Genomic DNA, 22,979 nt, shown 5'->3' with positions numbered 1-22,979 from the left:
TTCTCTCCAGGTTTCAGGTTTCAAAGGACTTCCTTGGGGGGCATTTTACTTCTGCATCTCTAAAGGTTTCTGGCTATGTGGGCTCTGAAGCTTTTTCCATAATGGCTCCCTCTTAAAGGGCTCCAGTAAGCAATCCCACCTTGAATGGGTAGAGACACATCTCCAAGGAAACGCCCAATCTAAAGGTCCCACCCATAATTGGGCAGGTCATATCTCCATGGAAACAACTTAATCAAAAGATTCTACCCAGCAATATTGAATCAGGATTATAGGACATGGCTTTTCTGAGGTACACAACACTTTCAAACTGGCACAACAAGCTATGGTACATCCATACCATGGAATGTGACTCAGAATAAAAAGGAACGAGCTATTGGTACATGCAATAACTTGAATGAATCTCCAAGAATTAAGTGCGTGAAAAAAACTAATCCCAAAAGATTACAAACTATGTGATTCCATTCATAAAACATTTTGAAATGAAGAAATTTTAGAAATGGAGGATAATTAGTGATTGCCAGGGATTAGGGTGGGATTGGGAGGGAGGTGGTATGGTCATAAAAGGGCAACATGAAGGATCTTTGTGGTGTTGGGACTATTCAGTCTCTTGTCTGTGGTGGTTGACATGTAAAGTAAATAATACAACCTGCACGTTGTATTATTTCCTACAAATGCATGTGAATGTACAATTATCTTAATTTTTTAACAAAAAGTTAAAAAAATCTTTGCAAGGAATAGAGGAACAAAAGTGATAAGGCCATCACTGGACTGTTGATTTCTAGGGCACCATAGCTGAAGCCAGAATTTAGGAAACTGAAACTGCTACCAACTCCACTGCCACCACCACAATTGACCTCATACCCATAAAGCTGGATCTAGACCCAGACTTGCAGGTCAGCTGCCACAAACCTTCAGGTCAGTCTGGCTTGGCTTGCCAGCAGCCACAAAATCAGGAATATGGGTTCTGTTTCACTTCCATCTTCCAAAGTGAGCAGAAACACATCTCATTGGCAGAACTCCATTTGCTTCCAAACCACTAGATGTTAAATAGCCTGGAAAATGTGGTTTTTAGCATTCCAACTTTTCTATATAGAAGACAGAATGGAGGTTGAGAGAGCCAATCATGGTATCTATAGCTACGTGATCCTGGGCAAATTTCTTAATCTTTTTGATCCTCAGTTTTCCCACGTATCTATTAGGGATCATAATTATACTTACCTCACAGAATTAAATGAGATCCAGCACAGTGCCCTGGCATATTTTACACGCTTGCTCAATGCATTCTAACCACTATCATTGTTTTTCCAATCCGAGGTGGTGAAAGAAAGTTAACAAATATATCATAAATGAAAAGAAGAGAAAGAAAAAAGGAGAAAAGAGACAATTTGGAGAGGAAAGCAGGGACATTATTCTTGAATAATTGGCAATCTGCTCAGTGGCAAGAGATGGGGAGTAAGAGATGTGAAAACTTATTTAATACATTATGTTCTTTATAGAATTAGAGAATGTGGATTTGGAGGCCTTACCTGTTTCCATATTTTGTATCACCTTGAAATAAATATGAAAACGCTTCCCAGTCTTAAATGGTGCATTATCATATCAGACAACCTTGAAGATTTTTCCTTCTCTGCCATTGTACCCCAGCAGCAGTGTGTTCTTGGAGTTTAATACTGTTTGTTGAGTGGAATCATCAGTGCTATCACTTAACTACTAAATTTATCAATTTCCTTTATAGTATACTAAAAGGTCACTGAGTATTATGACCAGAGTGTTCAATCATGTGCTTGTTACCTACTTTAGTGGCCTTTTATCACCTCCTAGAGCAGAGTTTCTCAATATTAGCCCTGATGACATTTAGGTTTTGTTGAAATGGGGGGTCCTGTGCTTTGCTGGATGTTTAGCAGAAGCCCTGGCCCCTCCCCACTACATGTCATGACAACCAAATATGTCTCCAGACATTGCGAAATACCTGGGGGGAAAATGACCGGATGTTGAGAACCAGTGTCTTAAGGGTAAAACCCAGCTAGGGACATAGCCCTTACAGCTGTCCGCTCTCCTGCAGCCTGTAGTTGTCCTTTCAGCTAATGTCATCTTCTGCTGCTCATGCTTTCCTAATGCCACTGGGAAAAGGACAACAACAACAAAAACAATAATAACTAAAATAAAAACCTCATTTCCCTTTAGTGCCCAACCACCTTTCTTCAGGGAAGTTTTCTAGCGAAATTTTTTCAACCTTCTACTGCATCTCTTACCTATCATTCCCTTCAATATTTTTTAGTATTGTATTTACAGGCCCTAACAATATTTTGATGTTATTTCTTTGGCTTCTACCATCACTCTTCATACCAGAACAAGTCAACTTCCAGTGTTCAGCGTAGAAGGTCTCAAAGCTACAGGATAAACACATCTTTCCTGAGCATCAATTTTTCTCAGAGATTCTGGGGGAAATCCTAAGTGATTTATCACAAAGGAATTTAAAATACATTGACCTTAAACATAAGTTTTAAGAGGATATGGTAGGTTTCAAAGATATTTCTTGCTTATAGCAAGTTCCCCTTAATGTGTCTCCTCTCCTCTGCGTTAGGGCTCTTCATTCATTACCCACAGGCAGCCTCCTGCTGGCACTTGTTACAAGATAAATTTATCTGCTCATTTTCCATATAGAATAGAAAAAGGAGAGCAAAGGTGTAACAAGTATATAAAGCTAAGACGTATTCCTGAGAGGCTGGGAGGAACGGGCGATTTTTAATTTGTCTTGAGTTTTCTGGAATTGGGATTCCCAACACGTCCTGTTCCACCTTCTCTTAGACATGCAACTTGTGATTCAAAGCGATGATCTCAAGTTCTGTGTCCGAGAGAGGAATATGTGTAGATGAGGACAGCAGAGCAGTGGCGATAGGAAGTTCCTGTCTCCTCGCTGGTGTCCAGCCAATTGCTAGGTACACACACCTGCTGCGCAACCAACATCAGAATCACCTCGGCTCCTTTTCCTGCCCTACGTGCAGCTGCCAAAGAGAAGCCTAATTCAACAGACACTGAACGGGGCCCTATTTAGGCTTTGAATCCCAGGTTTATTGACCCGTGAAGTCTTTTCGATATTTCCTTAACCTGCCCAAGGGTAGGGCCCACACCTTCCTCTCAGGCAAGCTTTCTGGAGAAATATTCTTGTTTTCAGCCGTTGGCTGTGCGCTTTGAACAAGAATACTCTGAATCCAGTTTCTTCAAATCTAGGGACTCTCCAAGTGTCAAGGCAATGCAAGAAAAGTCAGTCAGGCTAGAGGTGAAGTTAGCCATTTCTCACATTCGTGAGCGAATGCCCTTCAAGAACTAAAATCTGACTCTTCAGAAGGCTCCAAGACAGGTCCCCAGGAACGATGCATGCAAGGGGACGACCCAGACCACGTGGCTCCTAGATTAAAAAATTCAGGACCTTTTGCAAAAGGAAAGGTCAGCACAAAAATTCCTCCCAGCATCTTTGCGCCTGGGAATTTCGTGAAGGCGGAGGTGAGCGTCAGTGAAGTCCAGGCTACCAACGTTCTCCCACATCACACTCGGCCTCGCCCGGAGAGAGACCGCCACCCAGGCTCTCTCCCCTCTCCTCAGGCGGCGCGTCCGCGCGCGCGCGGGCGACAGTAGGCCCCGCCCCCGGGCGACGGCAAGCCCCGCCCCCTCTCGCGCGCCGGCGGCGGGGGGCGGGGCCTGCCGTCGGGCGCTGCCGGAGCGACGCAGAATGACGTTGAGGGACGCGGCGCCCGCCCGACCCCGCCCCGCGCACCGCCCGGCCCTGTCAGCTTCTGACGGCCGGCGGGCCGGGCTGACTGGGCTGACTGGGCTGACTGCGCGGCCGGGACGCTCGGCGCGCGCCTCCTCCTCCCGCTTCCTCCTACCTCCCCGCGAGCGGATCGCTTGCACACACTTCCTCCTCCTCCCTCCTCGGGTGCGCGCTCATCTGCTCCGCCGTGCACTGCTAGCCCGCGGGACCATGGCACACGCTCGGGGAGCCTGCTCCAGTACCCGGGGCTCTGGGGATGGCGAGATGGGCAAGCCCAGGAAGGTGGCGCTCATCACTGGCATCACGGGCCAGGTGAGTGAGGGTGCGGGGAGCCGAGTGCGGGGAGGCTGCTCCGGCACGCGTGCCTCGCTCTCCCTCCCCGGGCTGCGTGCGTTTCCAGGAGCAGTCTTCTGCGCGTCCCGGAAGATGTCTGTGGCCGGAGAGGCCGGAGAGAAAATGTGGTTTGTGGGGAGTTTGCAGCACCCGGAGTCCCGAATGCACTGAATGCCTCTGGTATTTTCTCCGGATTGTGTGAACATATTTTCTGCACGGAATGTGCTCCTCATGTCCGTGCAAGGGTACCCCACTCTCACCTGCCCGACGGGTGGCCGAGTGCTTGCTTCTCCAGGCTCTCGAGGGTGCACTTGGAATTTCGTCCTTTGCAGATCTAATCCTCGGGGAGGGGGAAGAACCAGTTATCTGTGAATAGGTGAGCAGTGTCCTCTTGCTTTAACTCAGCGCGAGGGCCACTTACCTGCTAACGTTTGGGAAGCAAGGAAGAGAGTGCTGATTTGGTTCTTCTCCTCATCAGATGGCCAGAAAGAAAAAATGAAAGAAAGTGGTGTCACAAAGCACGAGATGTTATCTTTTTTAAAAGAGAAGAAAGCAAACTCACAAAAACTTTTTTTTTAATCACACGAGCTTTTGAGATTCATGCTCACACAGTTTGGAGTATCATGTCACAGACCGGTCCAAAAATGATGCTAGGGCACCAGTTCCAAAGAAATGAGATACTTGTGTGCGGTAATCAGGAGGAACTGTCCTGAGTGTTGGAAGTCCATGTGGCAGGTTGAGCATGGCTCTTACAGGCGTTGCAACAGGTGGGGCCAGGCCACCATGTCTGGACCTAGAGATCTCCTGGCCAGTATTAAGTGTCCAAACCCTCTAAAATAAAGATAGTCAAAACTAACCCATATTGTGCCTTATTCTATGTCAGTCACTTGACTAATATTGACCATTTCTCAAAAACTTTTACTATACCCTGCTTTTCAGATGTGAAAACTTAAGCATGTTCTGTTGGGATTCAAACCCAGGTGATTTGGCTCTGGAGACTGAATTTTCAACTGTCATGTTGTATTGCCTCACAAGAGTAGGCATATTTCTATGTGGACATGGAAATACTAGATTCATGGATAAATTAAGAAAACTTGGCCTTAACTGGAATGGGAAATTAACAAACGATAGAATTGAAAGACACTGATGGATAGCTATGCGTGGTTTTACCTGATTAAAATTAGGTCTCATGGTCTGATGAGTAAGAAGTTCTTAAGGGGATGATGGGACAGATGCTAAGAAAGGGACCATATTGGAAAATTTGGGACTCATGGTCACCATAAACACCAAACATGCCAAAAATGTATGGGAGTAGAATCAAGAAATTTGGATTCTAGCCAAGGCTTTTCCACCATATTATTTTGGGCCAGTTGTTGAACTTGTGAAGATATTTATAATCTTAGATAATCAGTAGCATTTAATGTGTGTCTAATATTCTTGACTTTGTATCCAGTTTCAACTACTGTATACCTGAGTAGTTTTTGGTTATTCATGCCTCTTGCTTTGTTTAAGGGAGATACAATAAAGTAAGAGGGTTGAATAGGGTAAGGATCTAGATTGAGGAAGAGAACTTTTAAATTCAGGCATTCAATTCAGGGTCTACATACTGTCCTCTTCCATTTCTAATGCTGGAGACCCTTCTGCAGATGATTTCCCTTTCTCTGTTTTCTCAGACTGAATGTGAAGTGCAAATGTTTACTAAGCTTGATGATATGTTGACAGTAGAGTTAAGGTTTTATTTATTTATTTTTTTGGTGTATCAAGAAATTAATAAGCTGTTAACGTATTACATTGGCTTATACCAGTTTAAGTGACCTGCAGTATGAATCAATACAGGTTAGAAAGGAGCCTTATTTAGAGCTTTGAGAGCAGTCATTTGGCTGGTACTGAGTGGTGAGGAAGTGACTCCCCACTCCAGCTTGTCTCAGGATGCCACAGGGGAGCACCAGTTCATCAGGCCACTTTCTGACCAGAAGTTTTTTGCTACCCTTTTCATTTTCACTTTTAACTCCTTGCTTGGTTTTCAGGCTCCTTTTAGTCTCTGCACCTTTTTCCTTCCAGCATCCACCCTCTGCTTTGTATCATTACTTGTGTTGCATTGACTCCTCACCCCTACCACGGTGCTCAACTCTGTAACAGCCACATAAATACTTGCTGATGGAATTTACTGCTCTTCTATGCTTTTTATTTGTCTTCTAGGAATTACAGCTCTGTGTGCGTATGGGAGAGAGAGAGAGAAATTGTTTCACACTTAAGAAGAGGTCTTAGATTCAAGAAGTGAGGTAGAAACCACTGCTCTGGAATTTAGGCTTACTGTGAGATGTGTACCAAGATGGGTGCTTAAGTGGGTTGTTTGAAATTCACAATTGAGAAAGAGTGCAGACAGTCAGGGTGCCCTGTCTGCTATGCATCTCTGATATATATAGCTAAATTCTCTATATGACTCTGATAAGTGGAGTTGTTCTTATATATATATATTTAAGGAAACATTTCTGAAGCCTTTATTTACAAAAGCTTTAAAAGCAAATAATACCCTCTGTTGTGCAAATAATGTTTTGTTTAAAAAGGACCACCCAGTTACAACATTGGAATATGAATGAAGAATGTACAAGGGAAACAAACCAATGTGGCTAACATTTGGAGATCTGCTAATATTACTGATTGAAGTGTAGATAGCACACACATAATTGTAGTCCATCATTTCAGTGTAGAGCTAATTGATTACCAAAAAGTTATCCCACACATGCTCTGGTTTGGCCACATATACTGCATAGCTAAATATTTCTGTCTCTTTTGTCAATATATATAAAATAGATTGCAAAGATAGGCACAAAAAATAAACAAGCATTACACTCCTCAGTTACTAGTATTTTGTTGCTTTGTACCAAATTTTTCCATTATTTATCTTTGTAGAAATGATGAAAGCTCAATTTTTGTTTTCTAATTTGATACAAAATATAGCTAAAAAATTGCCATCTTTGGACTTTAATGAAATTAATTTGTGGAATCAGCAAATCAAGAGCTTCATAAGTGTGGCTGTAAAATTTTAAAAATTTAGGGTAAACAGTGATGGAATGAAAAAAAAAGCAGGTCTTGGATCCAGTTTACAAGCAGTTACTCAAAATCCAGCCACAAGGTATTTTTTCCTGAAGGGTGTAAAACTGGTTTGAAAAATTCTTCAGTCATAGAACAGCTTACAAATGCCAATTAGAAACTAACAAGACACTAGATGTGCTTGTAAGATTAAATACTACATACAGAAACAGCAGTTACTAAGCTCCTCAGTAGTTTTCTTTTTCTTTTTTTTTAATGTTAGTCTTGCTGCATCCATCATTTGCACAATGTGTGTGCTATATTCCATGGATAAAAAATAAGTAAATACTCTAGAAAGTTGTCAGATGGTCATTTTTTTTCCAGCTAAAAGCAAGAAAAACCAAAATTTCTGATAAAACAGGATTTAGAGTCACACTCTAAAGAGCAAAATTGATGCTCCACAATCTCAAATAGCTAAAATTCCTGCAGAATGGAAGGGAGAAGCATAAAACAGGGAAATAAATTAGTCAGTGCTGATAATTTAGGAAAGGGGGAAAACAAGCCAACCCCAAGTAGATAAAGTTCATCAAAATATTCAATATGATGTGCTTTTGCCACTCTCTATCATACATTTGCTAACGAGTGTATAAAATTAAGACCAAATTTAATCTGAATGCTTTTCTATTAAGATATGAAATAGGAATGATAGTATTTGGTACTGCAAAGCAGAAAATAAAATGGACTGTAAAAGAAAAAGAAAAGGTCCTGTCTATTATTCAAGGGATTCAACCAGAGGTAAAACCTATATACAAGCGTGTAAAACTCAAATAAAATAAAAATAAAGGGCTATTTCATGTCATGACTGCTTGTTGGCTTCCTCTTCATATGCATTCCCTGTGCCTTTCTGTACAGAGGATGAACCAGAACTAAGGCCATGCAAATGACCACCATATTTGGCCTCATCAATATAATCTTCAAAGAACATTTCTCTCATTTTGAAAAAGGCCATTTCTGTAAGTAGTGAATCAAATCCTTTCTGATGATGTGGTCTTACCGTTCCAGTTCTAACTGCTCAGCAATTTCTTGTAATCCCCCTTTGAGATTTTTGTAGTTCTTCATGTGGTATTTCACATCATAAATGACAGGAAAAAACAATAGAAGTGGTCAGGATTTTGACTAAATAGCCAAAGTATTAGCTACTATGAAATGACCATTTGACCCCTTCACAGAGGACTACTACAGATGTCATAAGTTCTGCAAAGTGCTGGGTCTTAATTCCTTCCTCTTCATGTTTTTTAATCTGGATACCAGATGTTGTTAGATGCTCTATGGAGTCTTGGGCATACATATCCTCTGTTAAATTAAATTTATAATTAAACTGCCACGTTGAAGACCTGGATAGTATTCTCCTTGCTCATTCATAAATGTCAGTCCTAGCTGAATTATCTTTAATAAGCCTGCATTACACTGCAAGAGTTGGTACTGATAGTCAGCATTGCTTCTGAGTTGTCCAATGGGCCTTGCAACTACACCTGGAAACTCAGTGTCCATAGTAACGTAATTATATTTTCGGATAACTTGATGAATTTTCTTCATCTCTTCATCCAAGTTGAAAGCCCAAACTTCACAAATTCTTTGCCTATAATCTACAGTTGCTCTGACATAGTGAGGGCATAAGGGAGTCTAGATGCCAAGCATCAAGATGTTATACTTGATTAGTGATTTGTTTTATAAAATAATTTATCCTTTATTTGCTCATGCTGCTCCTCCCATAGAGACAGCTCACTGCAGCAGTGGCTGTAGGCTGTAGCGGGTGCCCCATAGACACCTCTTCCCCAGTAAATGGGAAAGGGGAGTTGGGGCTGCATTGCTCCCTGCTGTACCTTAGCTTATCCAGTGGAATAAGTCTTAAATGTACTTGTATTTAAGGGATTATTTGTCTTCCTATTAAGCTTCTTGCTCTAACTTCCCCCTCCTATCTATTACTACTACTACTACTACTACTACTACTACTACTACTACTACTACTACTGCTACTATTATTATTTTTAATGATTTATTTTGTAATCATTTTGAATTTACAGAAAAGTTCCAAAGATAGTACAGAGACCCACAGGTCCAGCTATCTCTAATATGAATACCTTACATAACTTTGGTGGATTTGTCAAAACTAAGAAATTAACATTGGTATGCTAATTACCATTGATATAATTAACAGGCATTACAAATTTCAACTGCTTCTTAAGTTGCTCCTTTTCTTCCCCTGCTGTCTGTAGCATCATGGGGTCACAGTGCCTCCCTTTTTTTTTTTTTTTAATTTATTTTTATTTTTTTAATGGGTTTAAAAATTTTGTTATTGTGGTAGCAGGTATAACAATGCAAAATTTCCCATGTACAATTCAGTAGTGTTAATTACATTCACAATCAATATCATCCTTTACTAAAACCCTGTCCATCTCCCCAGACAGAAACTCTGCACCCATTAAGCATTAACTCCCCATTTGGCACTCCTATCTCTGCCCTTGGTAAAATATATTCTAATTTCTGTCTCTGAATTTCCCTGTTCTAATTATTTCATATGTGAGATCATAAATATTTGTTCTATTGTGTCTGGCTTATCTCTCTCAATGTGGAGTCTTCACAGTTGATCCGTACTGTAGTATTTGTCAGAACTTCATTCCTTTTTATGGCTGAATAATATTCCTGGTATGTATATACCACATTTTGCTTATCCACTCATCCATTGGTGGACAATTGGGTTGTTTCCACCTTTGGCTGTTGTGAATAATGCTCCTATGAACATCAGTGTGCATACTATCTATTCTTGGCACAGTAGTTGTCGGCCATTTTCCCATGTTTTCCTTATTAAATCACCTTCTCAGAAAACCAGACTCTGGCTTCGCATTGTTGTTTTTTAGGCCCTCTGCCAGCCCACGAAGCTCACCTCCACTGGTAATGATGCTTGTGTTCTTTACACCCATGATAATGTTCTTGCTGTTCTTTGAATACTATTGTCTTGTACCTCTTTGGAGACATTATTTTCTGGTTGAATAGCCTCCCAAGTTTTATTTCTTTTACTGAATTAAAAGCTTCTGTGTTCTCAGACTGACCTTGTCAAATGCGGCCATTCTCTGAAGTTTCTGTGTGTTTAAGTATATGCTTTCCTGATTGGCTGTATAGGTAATTTACATATCATTGTACCTCTGATTGTAAACTGCTTTAAGACAGAACCCTTATTTTTGTCCTCTTACCTCCCTCTGGGTTTTCAAAAACATTGACTTATTCTTTCCATTAACAGAACAGATATTTACTGAGCATCTTCAGTGTTCAAGATTTGTGTTAGATCCTGCTGGGAATATAAAGATGTGAAAGAGATCATTTTTGCCCTCTAGGAGATTAAAATAATACATATGAAAAGATACTACACATGAAAAAATTGGTATTGTAACAAGTTATGTTAGAGGCCAAATGAGTAGTACATACATCATCAGGACTGGGAGAAGTAATTGAATGCTAGAGAACATCAGAGAGGGGAAAATAGAAGTGACTGTATTCTAGATGAACAGCATGCACAGAAGTGCAGAGAGGGAAGAGTTTTGGGGCACACTGAGGACAAATGTATAGCAATAATGGGAAGTAAGGTATTTTATTCAATTATCTATATATCTTGCCCACTTCCAAAATAGATTTTGAGGTAGCATCAATAAAAGAACCTAATTGGATCATCATTTAAAAATGAAAAACAAAAACAAAAAAGCAGGAGCTTGCAATGAGTGTGCTAGTAAGGTGAAGGTGGTATACCAAAAATCAGAGGCAGGGAATGGTGCTCCCAGTTGAGCGTTCAATTCAGCTTTGAGCCCCCTACTAGTCAAGACAAAAAGGGAAAACATAGTTCTTGTAAACAGGTAAATAGAGGTGAGTGGAACTTTTTATTAGTACTAAACTCTCAGATGAATTTAATATTTAAACAAGAGACACTGATCAACATAATGGATAAAATCCTCAGTAGTAGTTTTTTAAAGACCACAGAGGAACATCTGCCTAGGGTACTCTTACTACTCTCTAATGAAAGGCAAAAGCACATTTTTTTTGTATGCAGAGATTTTAGAGAATTGATTGGCAGAGTGTTCAAGTTTTCCTTTTGAAATATTGCTTGTCTAATCAGGTTTCTTCCAGCAGAGCAGGCAAGTTTGAACTGCAGCTTTGTGCTTTTCATTTGCTAGAGATCCTTGCACTGTGAACACCAGGGGTATTTGATGGTGGGATTAATATTGGTGTTTTAAAATTGAAAGCATTTGACATAGTGATGTTCTTCCCACTTGCCAGTACTTCTTGATTTTCCTTAGGAAGTGGTTTTAAAAATTACAAAGTTGAGGTTTCAGAGCTCTGCACCGTGAAGTATGGAAGGCAAGCATGTATCTTTGAATTACTGAGTAACTAGTCATGATCAAGAGGAGTTAACTTATCCCTAGGTTGAAGATAACAAAATGTAGGTAAGTCTTGTATGGATGTAAGGAGATGGACTCTTTGACTTAAGATCAGATTATTTAAACCATATTTTATTTCAAAATTTTGTCTGATAGGTTTTCTACTGTTTTTATGCTCATATGAACAAATTAATTAAGAGATGTTCCCTTGGGATACATATTAGGGTTTTAAAACTGGAATTAAATTACTGGCATAATATAGAGGAGGAAAGGAGGCTGCCTAAGTGTGATTTGCCCAGATCACTAGCAAGTTAGTGCTGGAGTTAGGGTTAGACACCCAGATTCTTGTCCTCTTGGTCATCGGTCTTCCCATCATCCTAGGACTCTGAGTAACACTGTCCCCTACTAACAACAAGAAAGAGAGATTGCCATTAGCCAGAAAAATTTCAGTAAAATACGATATGTATTAATAAAATGTACATTATAGTGTTATATGGTTGAATAATAAATGTACATTTGAGTAAGTAGTCAAATTTATTTTAATATGTAAGAAATAGCTAACTTGATATAAATTTTAAAATCTTATTTTCGCAAAATATTTGTAGTTTGAAAAGATTTAGGGGGTTAGGGTAATTAAATTGAAATCTCTGGTATTTGATCTACAAGAGAATATTTAAGATTATAGGGACTTAAGAAAGTGGTTAATTTTAGACAAGAGGCTTTTTAGAGAACTTAGATCTTCACCTTGCCTTCAAGGCCCGTTACTCCCCATAACTGGCAGTCCTCCTCTGATTACCTCCGGCTTACTTGATAGTACCTTGACCACTCGTGATCTGGGAAGACCGAGTTCTGAGTATCTCTGTGTTCGCCTGTAAAACTATAAGGCTGAAATTGAAAGTGAGTTTCCTTAATTTCTGACTTAATTTCCTAAGTGACCTAAAAGTACTCTCTTAATTGTCATTGTGATTCTAAGTGGCTACCTCTGAGGTGTAGAATTTTTAATTTGCCAATCTTTTGAAGCAGCCTTTCCTGAACCTTTGTTAGACCAAAGTTATCATTTACTGTGTAGCCGAACCGGAATTATTTGGCTGTGATTCCATGTAAAGGATCAGGCTTAAAGTGGTGAGGCAAAAATATTTGCCTTTAATCAGGATTCTGGATACTTAGTAGATAAATATTTGGGGAGACATTTATGGAATAGTTATTGTGTGCCAGGCAATGTGCCAAGCAGTTTACATAAATTATATCATTTAACATTATGGGGAAGGTATTTTTGCTGTCCATGTTACGCCAGATGAGGAAACCAAGACTTGGAGTACTTCAAACTTGCTTTAGGACTCCTTACTTAAAAAGTGGTAGAACCAGAACCATGCTCTCTATGAGGATATATCCACAGGGTAAAGTCTAACTTCTTAAATGCTGAAATTGAAAAACGAAGAGTTATATGGTGAAAGCTATGTGGCATTATCACATGGCTTCTCTACGAGTCATTTAAACATTATCTTTTTCTCAGGACTTCCCTTATATGTCAGTTTGGACTGGCTCTGTTGGCTAGTTTGTTAGACGTTTACTGCTCTCAAGAAGTAGGTTTTTAAAGGCTGCTGTATATTTTGATTAGTGGTTTAATGCATGTTAGGGTAGTGTTAATATTACTAACTTGGATTCTTAGTGGAAGTTTGGAATAAGGGTGAGATGTGGGTAGAGAAGGGAGGGCTGTGTTCTGTGAGACCTGTTGAAGATGTATGACGATCTTTTCTGCAGCATGCCACTCAGTTCTCCTATAAGGTTTCTTAACGGTAAGAGAAAAGAACAACTAGAGTGAAGTGCCTTTCCCTGTGTACAAAGCTCTGCTTTTTCTGGTGGAGAGTCAAGGTATAGTGGCCAATAAATGTGATCAGAAAAAAGTAGGTATCTAGGACAACACTGGGGGTCCTTGGCTTGCCTGGATAACAGTTTTGACTGGAGAGCCAGTCCCTGAGTTTGGTGTAGCACACGTGGAGACAGAGCATTCAGTGTGCTGGAGAGAGACGGGGGAAATGCTTATGGACCAGTTCTCAATTATGTGGCCACTACACATGGTTCTCAGGAACTGTTCTCCCACCTTTGCACTGATCTGAGTCTTACCATGCCTACATGTTCTTGCTATGTTCTTAGTTATGTCATTCCCTACCTCTAATGCTATTTTCCCTCTCGTAAAGTGGAGTTTGTGCTTGCTGTCATGGCCCAGATTGGATTTTCTTTAGGATACTCAGGAATACCTTACTTGAGATTTTTGTACCTCATTATGAACACAAGATGACTGTCTAACCCTGAATATCTACTGGTCTGCTTAAGGTCCTAAGCAAATACTTTTGACTTGATTTTTGTCATTGCAGGTTAGTTTAATCTGAAGGGCTGCTTCCATGATTGAGAGTTCCTTTCCTTTTCTCTTTTCCAGTAAGCCTTGCATTTTGGCTACTAGCAGCTCTTTATTTCTCACCTCTCCTAAATCTCCAGGTAATTAAAATTTGGCAAGTAAGTATTTGGTTTTTTTGTTCTTAATTAGCCTTTTCTTCTAGAGGCAATCACATTTTGTTGCAAATCCTCCTGTACTTAATAATAGAAGTATTAGTAATCACACTTAATTCATTCAACAAGTTTTTAAATGCCATTATGAGTCAGGCGCTGGGAATACAACAGACAAAACAGACGAAAATAATGATACTTATGAAAGTGATGTTTAAGCGATGATATGGTAGATTACAATAACATGTTTTGAGCATTTACTTTGTGCAAGGTACTGTTCAAAGTACTTTATGTTTATTAATGAAGTGAAGCAACACAGCAGTTTTATATGCAGTTTCTTATTATCTCCGGGAAATATTGCAAGATTAAGTAGATAGCCTAAGATCAGTGGGGTTGTGTTTACAGACTCAGATTTGAAATGTAATTTTATTTTCTATTAAGCTTGTAATTAGTATACATAAGTACATTCTAAGGAAAGGTAAATAAATTGAATATCAGATTTAAAAAACAAGGCATCTTTTACAGTTGTGGAAAGATTGATTATAGTGATGAAATTAGCTAATATTAATCACTACATTATATGTCTACCATGTTATTTTATTTTCTATGTCATTTGGGTCATATCTTTAGTTAATTCTTTTGAGTGCCCATGTTGATGACAAATCTTGCAAACTCCCTGAAAGCTGGGACTCTGTGGAAGCGGAGTGGAAGAGAATGAGTTGGGTTTCTAAGCCAATTTAGGTTAGAATTACTGCTCAGGTACCTATGAGCTGCATTGCTTTGTGCAAGTTACTTATCTGTTCTGCCAGATTGGAAGAGTAATTCTTCCCAAATAGAAAATAAGTTTGACACATAGTAGGGACCTTTGCTGCATTACTAGAATGGACCTTTCTTTTGCAGTAACAAAAATAATGAAAGCTTTCTTAAATTCTGTAAAGGAAGTTGAACATAAAAGGGTATTAATATTTTGTTTTGCTTTGCATGGGAGAAGGGGCGGGGGGCGGGGGGGAGAAGGGGATTGGGCAATGAGTTCCATAGTATTTGGAATCAACCTCAGGAGGTTATTGAGTCCTGAAGGCCAACAGATTTGATGTCTAGTGAATCTTACAAACTGTATGTGCAAAGCACATTCTGGGAGTCAGTATTATCTTTCTGTTTAAGAGGATTGTGAGCAGCAGACTTCTACTCTAAATCTTCCTTACTGTGATTTGTGGTCCTGGTATGAAAAGTTTGGGATAATTGGAGATGAAAAAAATGTCTTGAATACAGTTCTACTTTGATCAAAGACTGTGATGTAGTGGGATTGTTTTCATTATCTTTACATTACATGTAATTAAATGATTAACTGAGGAAAGAGCATGGGCGTGAAAAGAGCTCTGGACTAAGATTCAGAGGCCTGGTTTTTTTTTAAATATAATTTTACTGAGATGTATTCATATACCATACAATCCATTCAAAGTATAAAATCAGTGGTTCACAGTATCATCACACAGTTATGCATTCATCCAGAAAAATAAATAAAAAGAAAACCCCAAACATCCCACACCCCTTTACTTACCCAGTTTTAAGACTTAGAATAGAGGTAAGTTAACTAAGATGGTGTAGTATTGACAGAGATAGGTTTATTTATCAGTGGAACAGAAAAAACATCTAGAAATAGATCTGTACAAAACTATACTGTTTTTTTTCCCAGTATAGTTATACAGTCATTATTAAAGATCAGGGCTACTGGATTATAGTTCACCAATTTCAGGAATTTCCTTCTGGCTATTCTAAAACACTAGACTCTATAAATTTCTGTATAATGAGTCTGTAGTAACAGGCATTTGTTAAATCCTAATTTCTCAGTTACGCTTCCTTCCTCTCTTAGGATCTTTCAGTCTTCAGGGATATCTGGCAACAACTGTTTTAATTTCTTCATGTTGGAAAGGAATAGAGGAATGAAATTGGTTGATGTTCTTGAAGAGACTGCTACTTTTGGGTTTCATGAGTTATCCGGCCTAGGATCAATCTGGAGTAGAGGCCAGGTTTTTAATACCAATGACTTTATATAACCTCAATTTTTTCTGAGTCTGGTTTTTAATCTGTCATGTGAAAGAATTTCATGGTGTTCTCTCAAGTCTGTCTCAAGTCTAAAGCACAATGACTTTAGGTTTACATAATAAATTATCATTGATTTTGTGCAAAATTTTAAAAATATATAAATATTTTTATTTAAGCAGTATAGTCATTAAAGGACAATAGAAGAACTTATTTAAATGAAATGAATGAACTATTAACTTTACTCTATTTAACAGTAAGTGTGTAAACTAAGAAGAAATTCACATAAGAATTTATATTTTGAGTTTAGTGTTATACAGCTGAGGTTTCATTCATTCAGCAAATGTTTATTGAGTTTGGCAACACAAATTTTGCCCTTTTTTTCTCTGTATATCCCTGTAGAGACCTTGAGCTTCATTTTGAATCCACATTTACCTTTTTCCTTTTTGCTGAAAGAACAAAATGACAAAGCCTGTACTTAGGTGATTGTTTCGTTTCCTTGGCTGCTCAAACAAATGTCATACAGTGGGTTGGCTTAAACAATGAGAATTTAATGGCTCTTGGTTTTGAGGCGAGGAAAAAGTCCAAATCAAAGCATCTAGGGGTTGCTTTTTCCCCAAAGTCTGTGGCTTCTGGGGTTGGCTGTTGGCAGTCTTTGGTCCTTGACTTCTCTGACACCTGGCAGTGCACCTGCCAGCTTTTCCTGGCCTCTCTTTTCTCTTCAGGGTTCCGTTAAATTTCAGCTTCTGTCTTTCCATGGCTTTCTCTTCATCTGTCTGAATTTAATTCTGTTTATAAAGTACTCTAGTAATAGGATTAAGATCTATCCTGATTAAGGTGGGCAACCTCATCAAAAGGTCCTATTTACAAAGGGTTCACAGCCACAGTAATGGGTTAAATTTAAGAACATAGTTTTTTTTTTTTGGGTACAGAGAACTCCAAGCCACCATAATGATTGTTGTGAAATGGGATTAATAGGCATTGCCCGTAGGAGAGGCATTTTGTATTTTGCTAATATGTATGGAAGTGGGTAGTATGGTAGGCTTGCCTCTTTAATGAAACCTTGAGTATGTGTAATCTGATAGGTTGGTCTCAGTTGGCCTGAAGACCCCCAAATCAGAATAACCTTTTTTCCAGCCCTGGAGAAGAACCCATAGCCATGCTTGCCCTGAAAATGGTTCTGACTGGATGATTTTACATTAGTTGACTTAGTACCTTCCCTTCCTCGTTTGGCCCCTTGTATGAACACATACCACCATCAGTTGTTCCTAATTCACTCATTGAGTGAATGTGAACTTCTTTAATTAATTTTATTTCTTTCTCTTGCTGCTCTTTAAAATCACACCTAACAAACACTCTCAGCTTCACTTTGAGATTGCACCTCTTACTTATGAGAACATTTATTTAGTGCCTACTGTATGTTAATAGGCCCTGCCTTCAAGTAAAGAAACCTTAGGTCTTTTCAGACTTTCTTAAAGATTCCCCAAGTCTTATTTTGATTTTTATGAGTTTTGGATGTTATCATTGGAATATATTCTACCACTTGCATTTTTGTTGAACAGAGTCTCCTTTTCATATTCAAGGAATGTTTTTTTCTAGGTAAATTAGGTCTCCTGTGATTCTACTTAGTAAAATCAAATGGCTTTTGGAATGGAGAAATGTGATTTCCAATTCCAAACTGTTGATGTTAACTTCTCTTCATTCCTATATTAACCATAAGTACTTATATTTGCATGTTAATTTATAGTATTCTGATCATTTAAAAAGTTATTTCCTTTGGTCTTAACATTACTCTGTGAAGCAGACAGATGTTATGACCAAGAACCAGAGTAATCAAATGACTTTCCAGTGTCATATGGCTACTGATTTCCTACCTCAACAACTCCTAGCTCCTTTTCCCTGACTTCTAGATTCCCACGGTCTACTAAATTGAATCAAAATTTCTTCTTTTTTCTATGACCAATGTTTTACTCTAATCTGATGTATTTCTTTACTGTTTTATCAGTAGACTGGGGTAGATAGAATAATGGTACCCCAAAGATGTCCATGCCCTAATGTCTGGAATCTGTGAATGTTTTACCTCATATAGCAAAAGCATTTTTGCATATTTGATTAAGCTTGGGATCTTGAGATGGGGAGGTTTTCCTGAGTTATCTGGGTGGGACTAATGTAATCATGAAGATTCTTAAAACGGGATGAGGGAGGCAGAATTATCAGAATCAGAACGATTTCACTGTATTAAAGACTTGACCATACACTGCTGGCTTTGATGATTGAAGGGAGTCACAAGCTAAGGAACGAGGAAGATGGAAAAGTTGGGGAAAAGATTCTCCCTTAGAACATGCGGAAAGAACACAGCCTTGCTGACAACTTTATTTTAGCCCATTGAGACCCATATCAAGACTTCTGACTTCTAGAACGGTAAGATAATACATTTATCTTTTTGATTTAAGTCACAAGTTTGTTGTAATTTGTTATAGCATCAATAGTAAACTAGTACACAGATCATGTACTTGTCCATAATTTCCACTTTCTTAGACTTTTTTCTTTCTCTCTTGCCTCTTAATATTTATCTGTCCTCGGTGTCTACTATTCCTTCATATTCCAGCTCTTACTTGTTTCCAGTACCTTGGGATGCCTTCCACATTTTGATTAATTCAGCAAATATTTTTGAGTTCCTTCTGTCAGTAAGGAACTTATTTCTTCTTTTGGTGTTATGGGGAATACCAGGATGCCCTTGTTTGCAAGGAATTTACATCTAATGAGGCACATTATTCAACACTGAACTGTGGAAGGCAGTTTAGAGAGCTCACATACAGAGTTGTGAGGATATTTTGGAATTTATGCCAATATGCTCCTAACAATAAAGCTGTTCTATTATCATTATCATCACTATTGTATAAAAACACAGAATTCTCTTTTGTTGGCTTTGAGAAAGTAAGTGGCTTTTTAGGGAAACCCCATGTGGCCAGGAACTGTGGGTTACCTCTGGGAACTGAGGGCAGCCTCCAGCTGAAAACCCCGCAGTAAGCTAAAAAGCCTTAGTCCTACTTCAGAAAAACTGAATTCTGCCAAAAACCTGAGTGAGCCTGAAAGTGGATTCTTCCCAAGTTGAGCTTCAGGTGAGACTGGCATCTTGATTTTAGCCTTGGGAGGACCCAGCTAAGCCATGCCTGATCTGTAGAAACTGTAGACTGATAAATATGTGTGGTTTTCAGCTACTGAGTTTGTGGGAATTTTGTTCTGTAGCACTAGATAATTAGCACGAGGAGAACACATATTGTTACAACACATATAGAAATAATTATAAGACCGTACAGTGTCAGTGCCACATAAGAGGTGTGAATGATGTGTTATGGTTATTCAGGAACCATGGACCATGGCTACAGCTGGGGAGATCAAGGAAAACCTCATAGAGGAGGTGCTTCTGAACTGTGCCTTACAAAATGGCAGGAATTTCAGAGGATCAGAGGAGATTATTTTGGGTAGAGGGGCATGATCAAAGAAAGGTATGAGGAAGGAAAGCACAAAGGTTATTCAAGGAAAAGATCACTTGAAATGAAGAGGTCATGAATGCAGTAGGTGATAGGCTACCAAGACTGAATGGACTAGATTATGGTGGGTTTTGTAGTTTAGACCCTAGAGTGTGAATGTCATTTCATTAAGTAGTGAAAAGCCATTGATGTTTTTGAATATAGAAGTGGTATGATAGAAGGTATCCTTTCAGAATATTGATTGGAAGGTGGTAGACAAAGCACTTTGAAAGGTGGCTAAGAGGAAGAAAGATAATTTATTTCCTAAGTACAGTTGTGATGTGATAAGAAATCAGAAGTAAGGTGATATTTATTCACTATTTACTGTGAGCCTAGCATATAGTAGATAAGAAGGAAACAATAGGAAAGATTGTGAGAAGAGAATTAAAAGATTTAAGTCAGTTTGTCTAGGTCCGTAAGTACAAGGACTGTGTCTTGTTCAGTGCGTGTCCATAGAGCAGTGCCATGTCCATAGAACAGTGCATGTCCATAGAACAGTGCCATGTCCATAGAACAGTGCATGTCCATAGAACAGTGCCATGTCCATAGAACAGTGCATGTCCATAGAACAGTGCATGTCCATAGAGCAGTGCCATGTCCATAGAACAGTGCATGTCCATAGAACAGTGCATGTCCATAGAACAGTGCCATGTCCATAGAGCAGTGCCGTGTCCATAGAGCAGTGCCGTGTCCATAGAACAGTGCATGTCCATAGAACAGTGCCATGTCCATAGAACAGTGCATGTCCATAGAACAGTGCCATGTCCATAGAACAGTGCATGTCCATAGAACAGTGCCATGTCCATAGAACAGTGCATGTCCATAGAACAGTGCCATGTCCATAGAACAGTGCATGTCCATAGAACAGTGCATGTCCATAGAGCAGTGCCATGTCCATAGAACAGTGCATGTCCATAGAACAGTGCCATGTCCATAGAACAGTGCATGTCCATAGAACAGTGCCATGTCCATAGAACAGTGCATGTCCATAGAACAGTGCATGTCCATAGAGCAGTGCCATGTCCATAGAACAGTGCATGTCCATAGAACAGTGCCATGTCCATAGAACAGTGCATGTCCATAGAACAGTGCCATGTCCATAGAACAGTGCATGTCCATAGAACAGTGCCATGTCCATAGAACAGTGCATGTCCATAGAGCAGTGCCATGTCCATAGAACAGTGCATGTCCATAGAACAGTGCCATGTCCATAGAGCAGTGCCGTGTCCATAGAGCAGTGCCGTGTCCATAGAACAGTGCATGTCCATAGAACAGTGCCATGTCCATAGAACAGTGCATGTCCATAGAACAGTGCCATGTCCATAGAACAGTGCATGTCCATAGAACAGTGCCATGTCCATAGAACAGTGCATGTCCATAGAACAGTGCCATGTCCATAGAACAGTGCATGTCCATAGAACAGTGCCATGTCCATAGAACAGTGCATGTCCATAGAACAGTGCCATGTCCATAGAACAGTGCATGTCCATAGAACAGTGCCATGTCCATAGAACATGTCCATAGAACAGTGCCATGTCCATAGAGCAGTGCCATGTCCATAGAACAGTGCATGTCCATAGAACAGTGCCATGTCCATAGAACATGTCCATAGAACAGTGCCATGTCCATAGAGCAGTGCCATGTCCATAGAACAGTGCATGTCCATAGAGCAGTGCCATGTCCATAGAACAGTACCATGTCCATAGAACAGTGCCATGTCCGTAGAACAGTGCCATGTCCGTAGATCAGTGCATGTCCATAGAACAGTGCCGTGTCCATAGAGCAGTGCCGTGTCCATAGAACAGTGCCGTGTCCATAGAGCAGTGCCGTGTCCATAGAGCAGTGCCATGTCCATAGAACAGTACCATGTCCATAGAACAGTGCCATGTCCGTAGAACAGTGCCATGTCCGTAGATCAGTGCATGTCCATAGAACAGTGCCGTGTCCATAGAGCAGTGCCGTGTCCATAGAACAGTGCCGTGTCCATAGAGCAGTGCCGTGTCCATAGAACAGTGCCGTGTCCATAGAGCAGTGCCGTGTCCATAGAGCAGTGCCGTGTCCATAGAGCAGTGCCGTGTCCATAGAGCAGTGCCGTGTCCATAGAACAGTGCCGTGTCCATAGAACAGTGCCATGTCCATAGAGCAGTGCCATGTCCATAGAGCAGTGCATGTCCATAGAACAGTGCCGTGTCCATAGAACAGTGCCGTGTCCATAGAGCAGTGCCGTGTCCATAGAACAGTGCCGTGTCCATAGAGCAGTGCCGTGTCCATAGAGCAGTGCCGTGTCCATAGAGCAGTGCCGTGTCCATAGAGCAGTGCCGTGTCCATAGAGCAGTGCCATGTCCATAGAACAGTGCCATGTCCATAGAGCAGTGCCATGTCCATAGAGCAGTGCATGTCCATAGAACAGTGCCATGTCCATAGAACAGTGCCGTGTCCATAGAGCAGTGCCATGTCCATAGAGCAGTGCCATGTCCATAGAACAGTGCCATGTCCATAGAACAGTGCATGTCCATAGAACAGTGCATGTCCATAGAGCAGTGCCATGTCCATAGAACAGTGCATGTCCATAGAACAGTGCCAGGAAAGAAGTGGGCGCTCTGTAAATATTTGTTGAATGACATCTGAAGTTGTTCTTTTCTCTATAAAAATCCTTGAGTGAATATCTACCCCATAAAAAAAGGACCAGAAATGTAAGTGCACAATATATCATATATATATATAGCAAGAGCAGAGAGTCAGCTGACTATACCCTGCAGGCCAAATACAGCTACCACCTGTTTTGGTAATACAATTTTATTGAAACACATCCATACTTATTTATTTCCTTATCGTCTGCGGCTGCTTTCACATAGAGTTGAGTAGTTGCAGCAGAGACCTTATGGCTCACAAGGCCTAAAATATTTACTAGCTGACCTTTTACTGAAAAAGTTTGCCTATCCTTGCTGTAGAGTTATCTTCCTAGGGTGGGCAGTTGAGCTGCTGTGGATATAGATAATATCTCAAAATGGTAGAATGGGGAGATAGAAAAGATGAGGTTGATGTTTTACAATTTTAGGATTAGAAGAGGAGAAAGAACTAGGAAGGGAAAAGGTAGGAGACTGGGTCATTAGAGGAGAATAGAGTACAGAGTAAAATTGTGGAATCAGGGAGGATAGAGGATTTTTTTTTTTAGTTGTGCCAAACTGCATATCGTAAAATATCTTAAAACTTCATAAAAGATAATATATTTCCCATTAGTGACATTTAGTTGAATATACTCAATGTTGTGCATCCATCACCACTATCTAGTTCCAGTATATTTTCATCACCTCAAAAGGAAACCCTTTACTCATT

At 39.9% G+C, this 22,979-nt stretch overlaps 1 protein-coding gene and 1 pseudogene across 1 annotated transcript in view; one reads left to right on the top strand and one right to left on the bottom strand.

Annotated features, from left to right (window-relative positions):
- The first annotated feature begins 3,778 nt into the window (after window positions 1–3,778).
- Window positions 3,779–22,979, top strand: part of GMDS (GDP-mannose 4,6-dehydratase) — a 738,355-nt gene continuing 719,154 nt past the window's right edge. Inside the window, exon 1 of the mRNA XM_077143384.1 lies at window positions 3,779–4,084. Within this exon, the coding sequence (XP_076999499.1) occupies window positions 3,983–4,084 (102 nt within the window). The 5' untranslated portion in view covers window positions 3,779–3,982. The remainder of the gene's footprint in view (window positions 4,085–22,979) is intronic.
- LOC143668825 (CCR4-NOT transcription complex subunit 7 pseudogene) lies at window positions 7,995–8,788 on the bottom strand (annotated as a pseudogene).

This window comes from Tamandua tetradactyla, chromosome 25 (genome assembly GCF_023851605.1).
Source record: "Tamandua tetradactyla isolate mTamTet1 chromosome 25, mTamTet1.pri, whole genome shotgun sequence".
Lineage (NCBI taxonomy): Eukaryota > Metazoa > Chordata > Mammalia > Pilosa > Myrmecophagidae > Tamandua > Tamandua tetradactyla.
The sequence above is the reverse complement of the archived record's forward strand: the minus strand, read 5'-3'. Positions and strand labels throughout refer to the sequence as shown.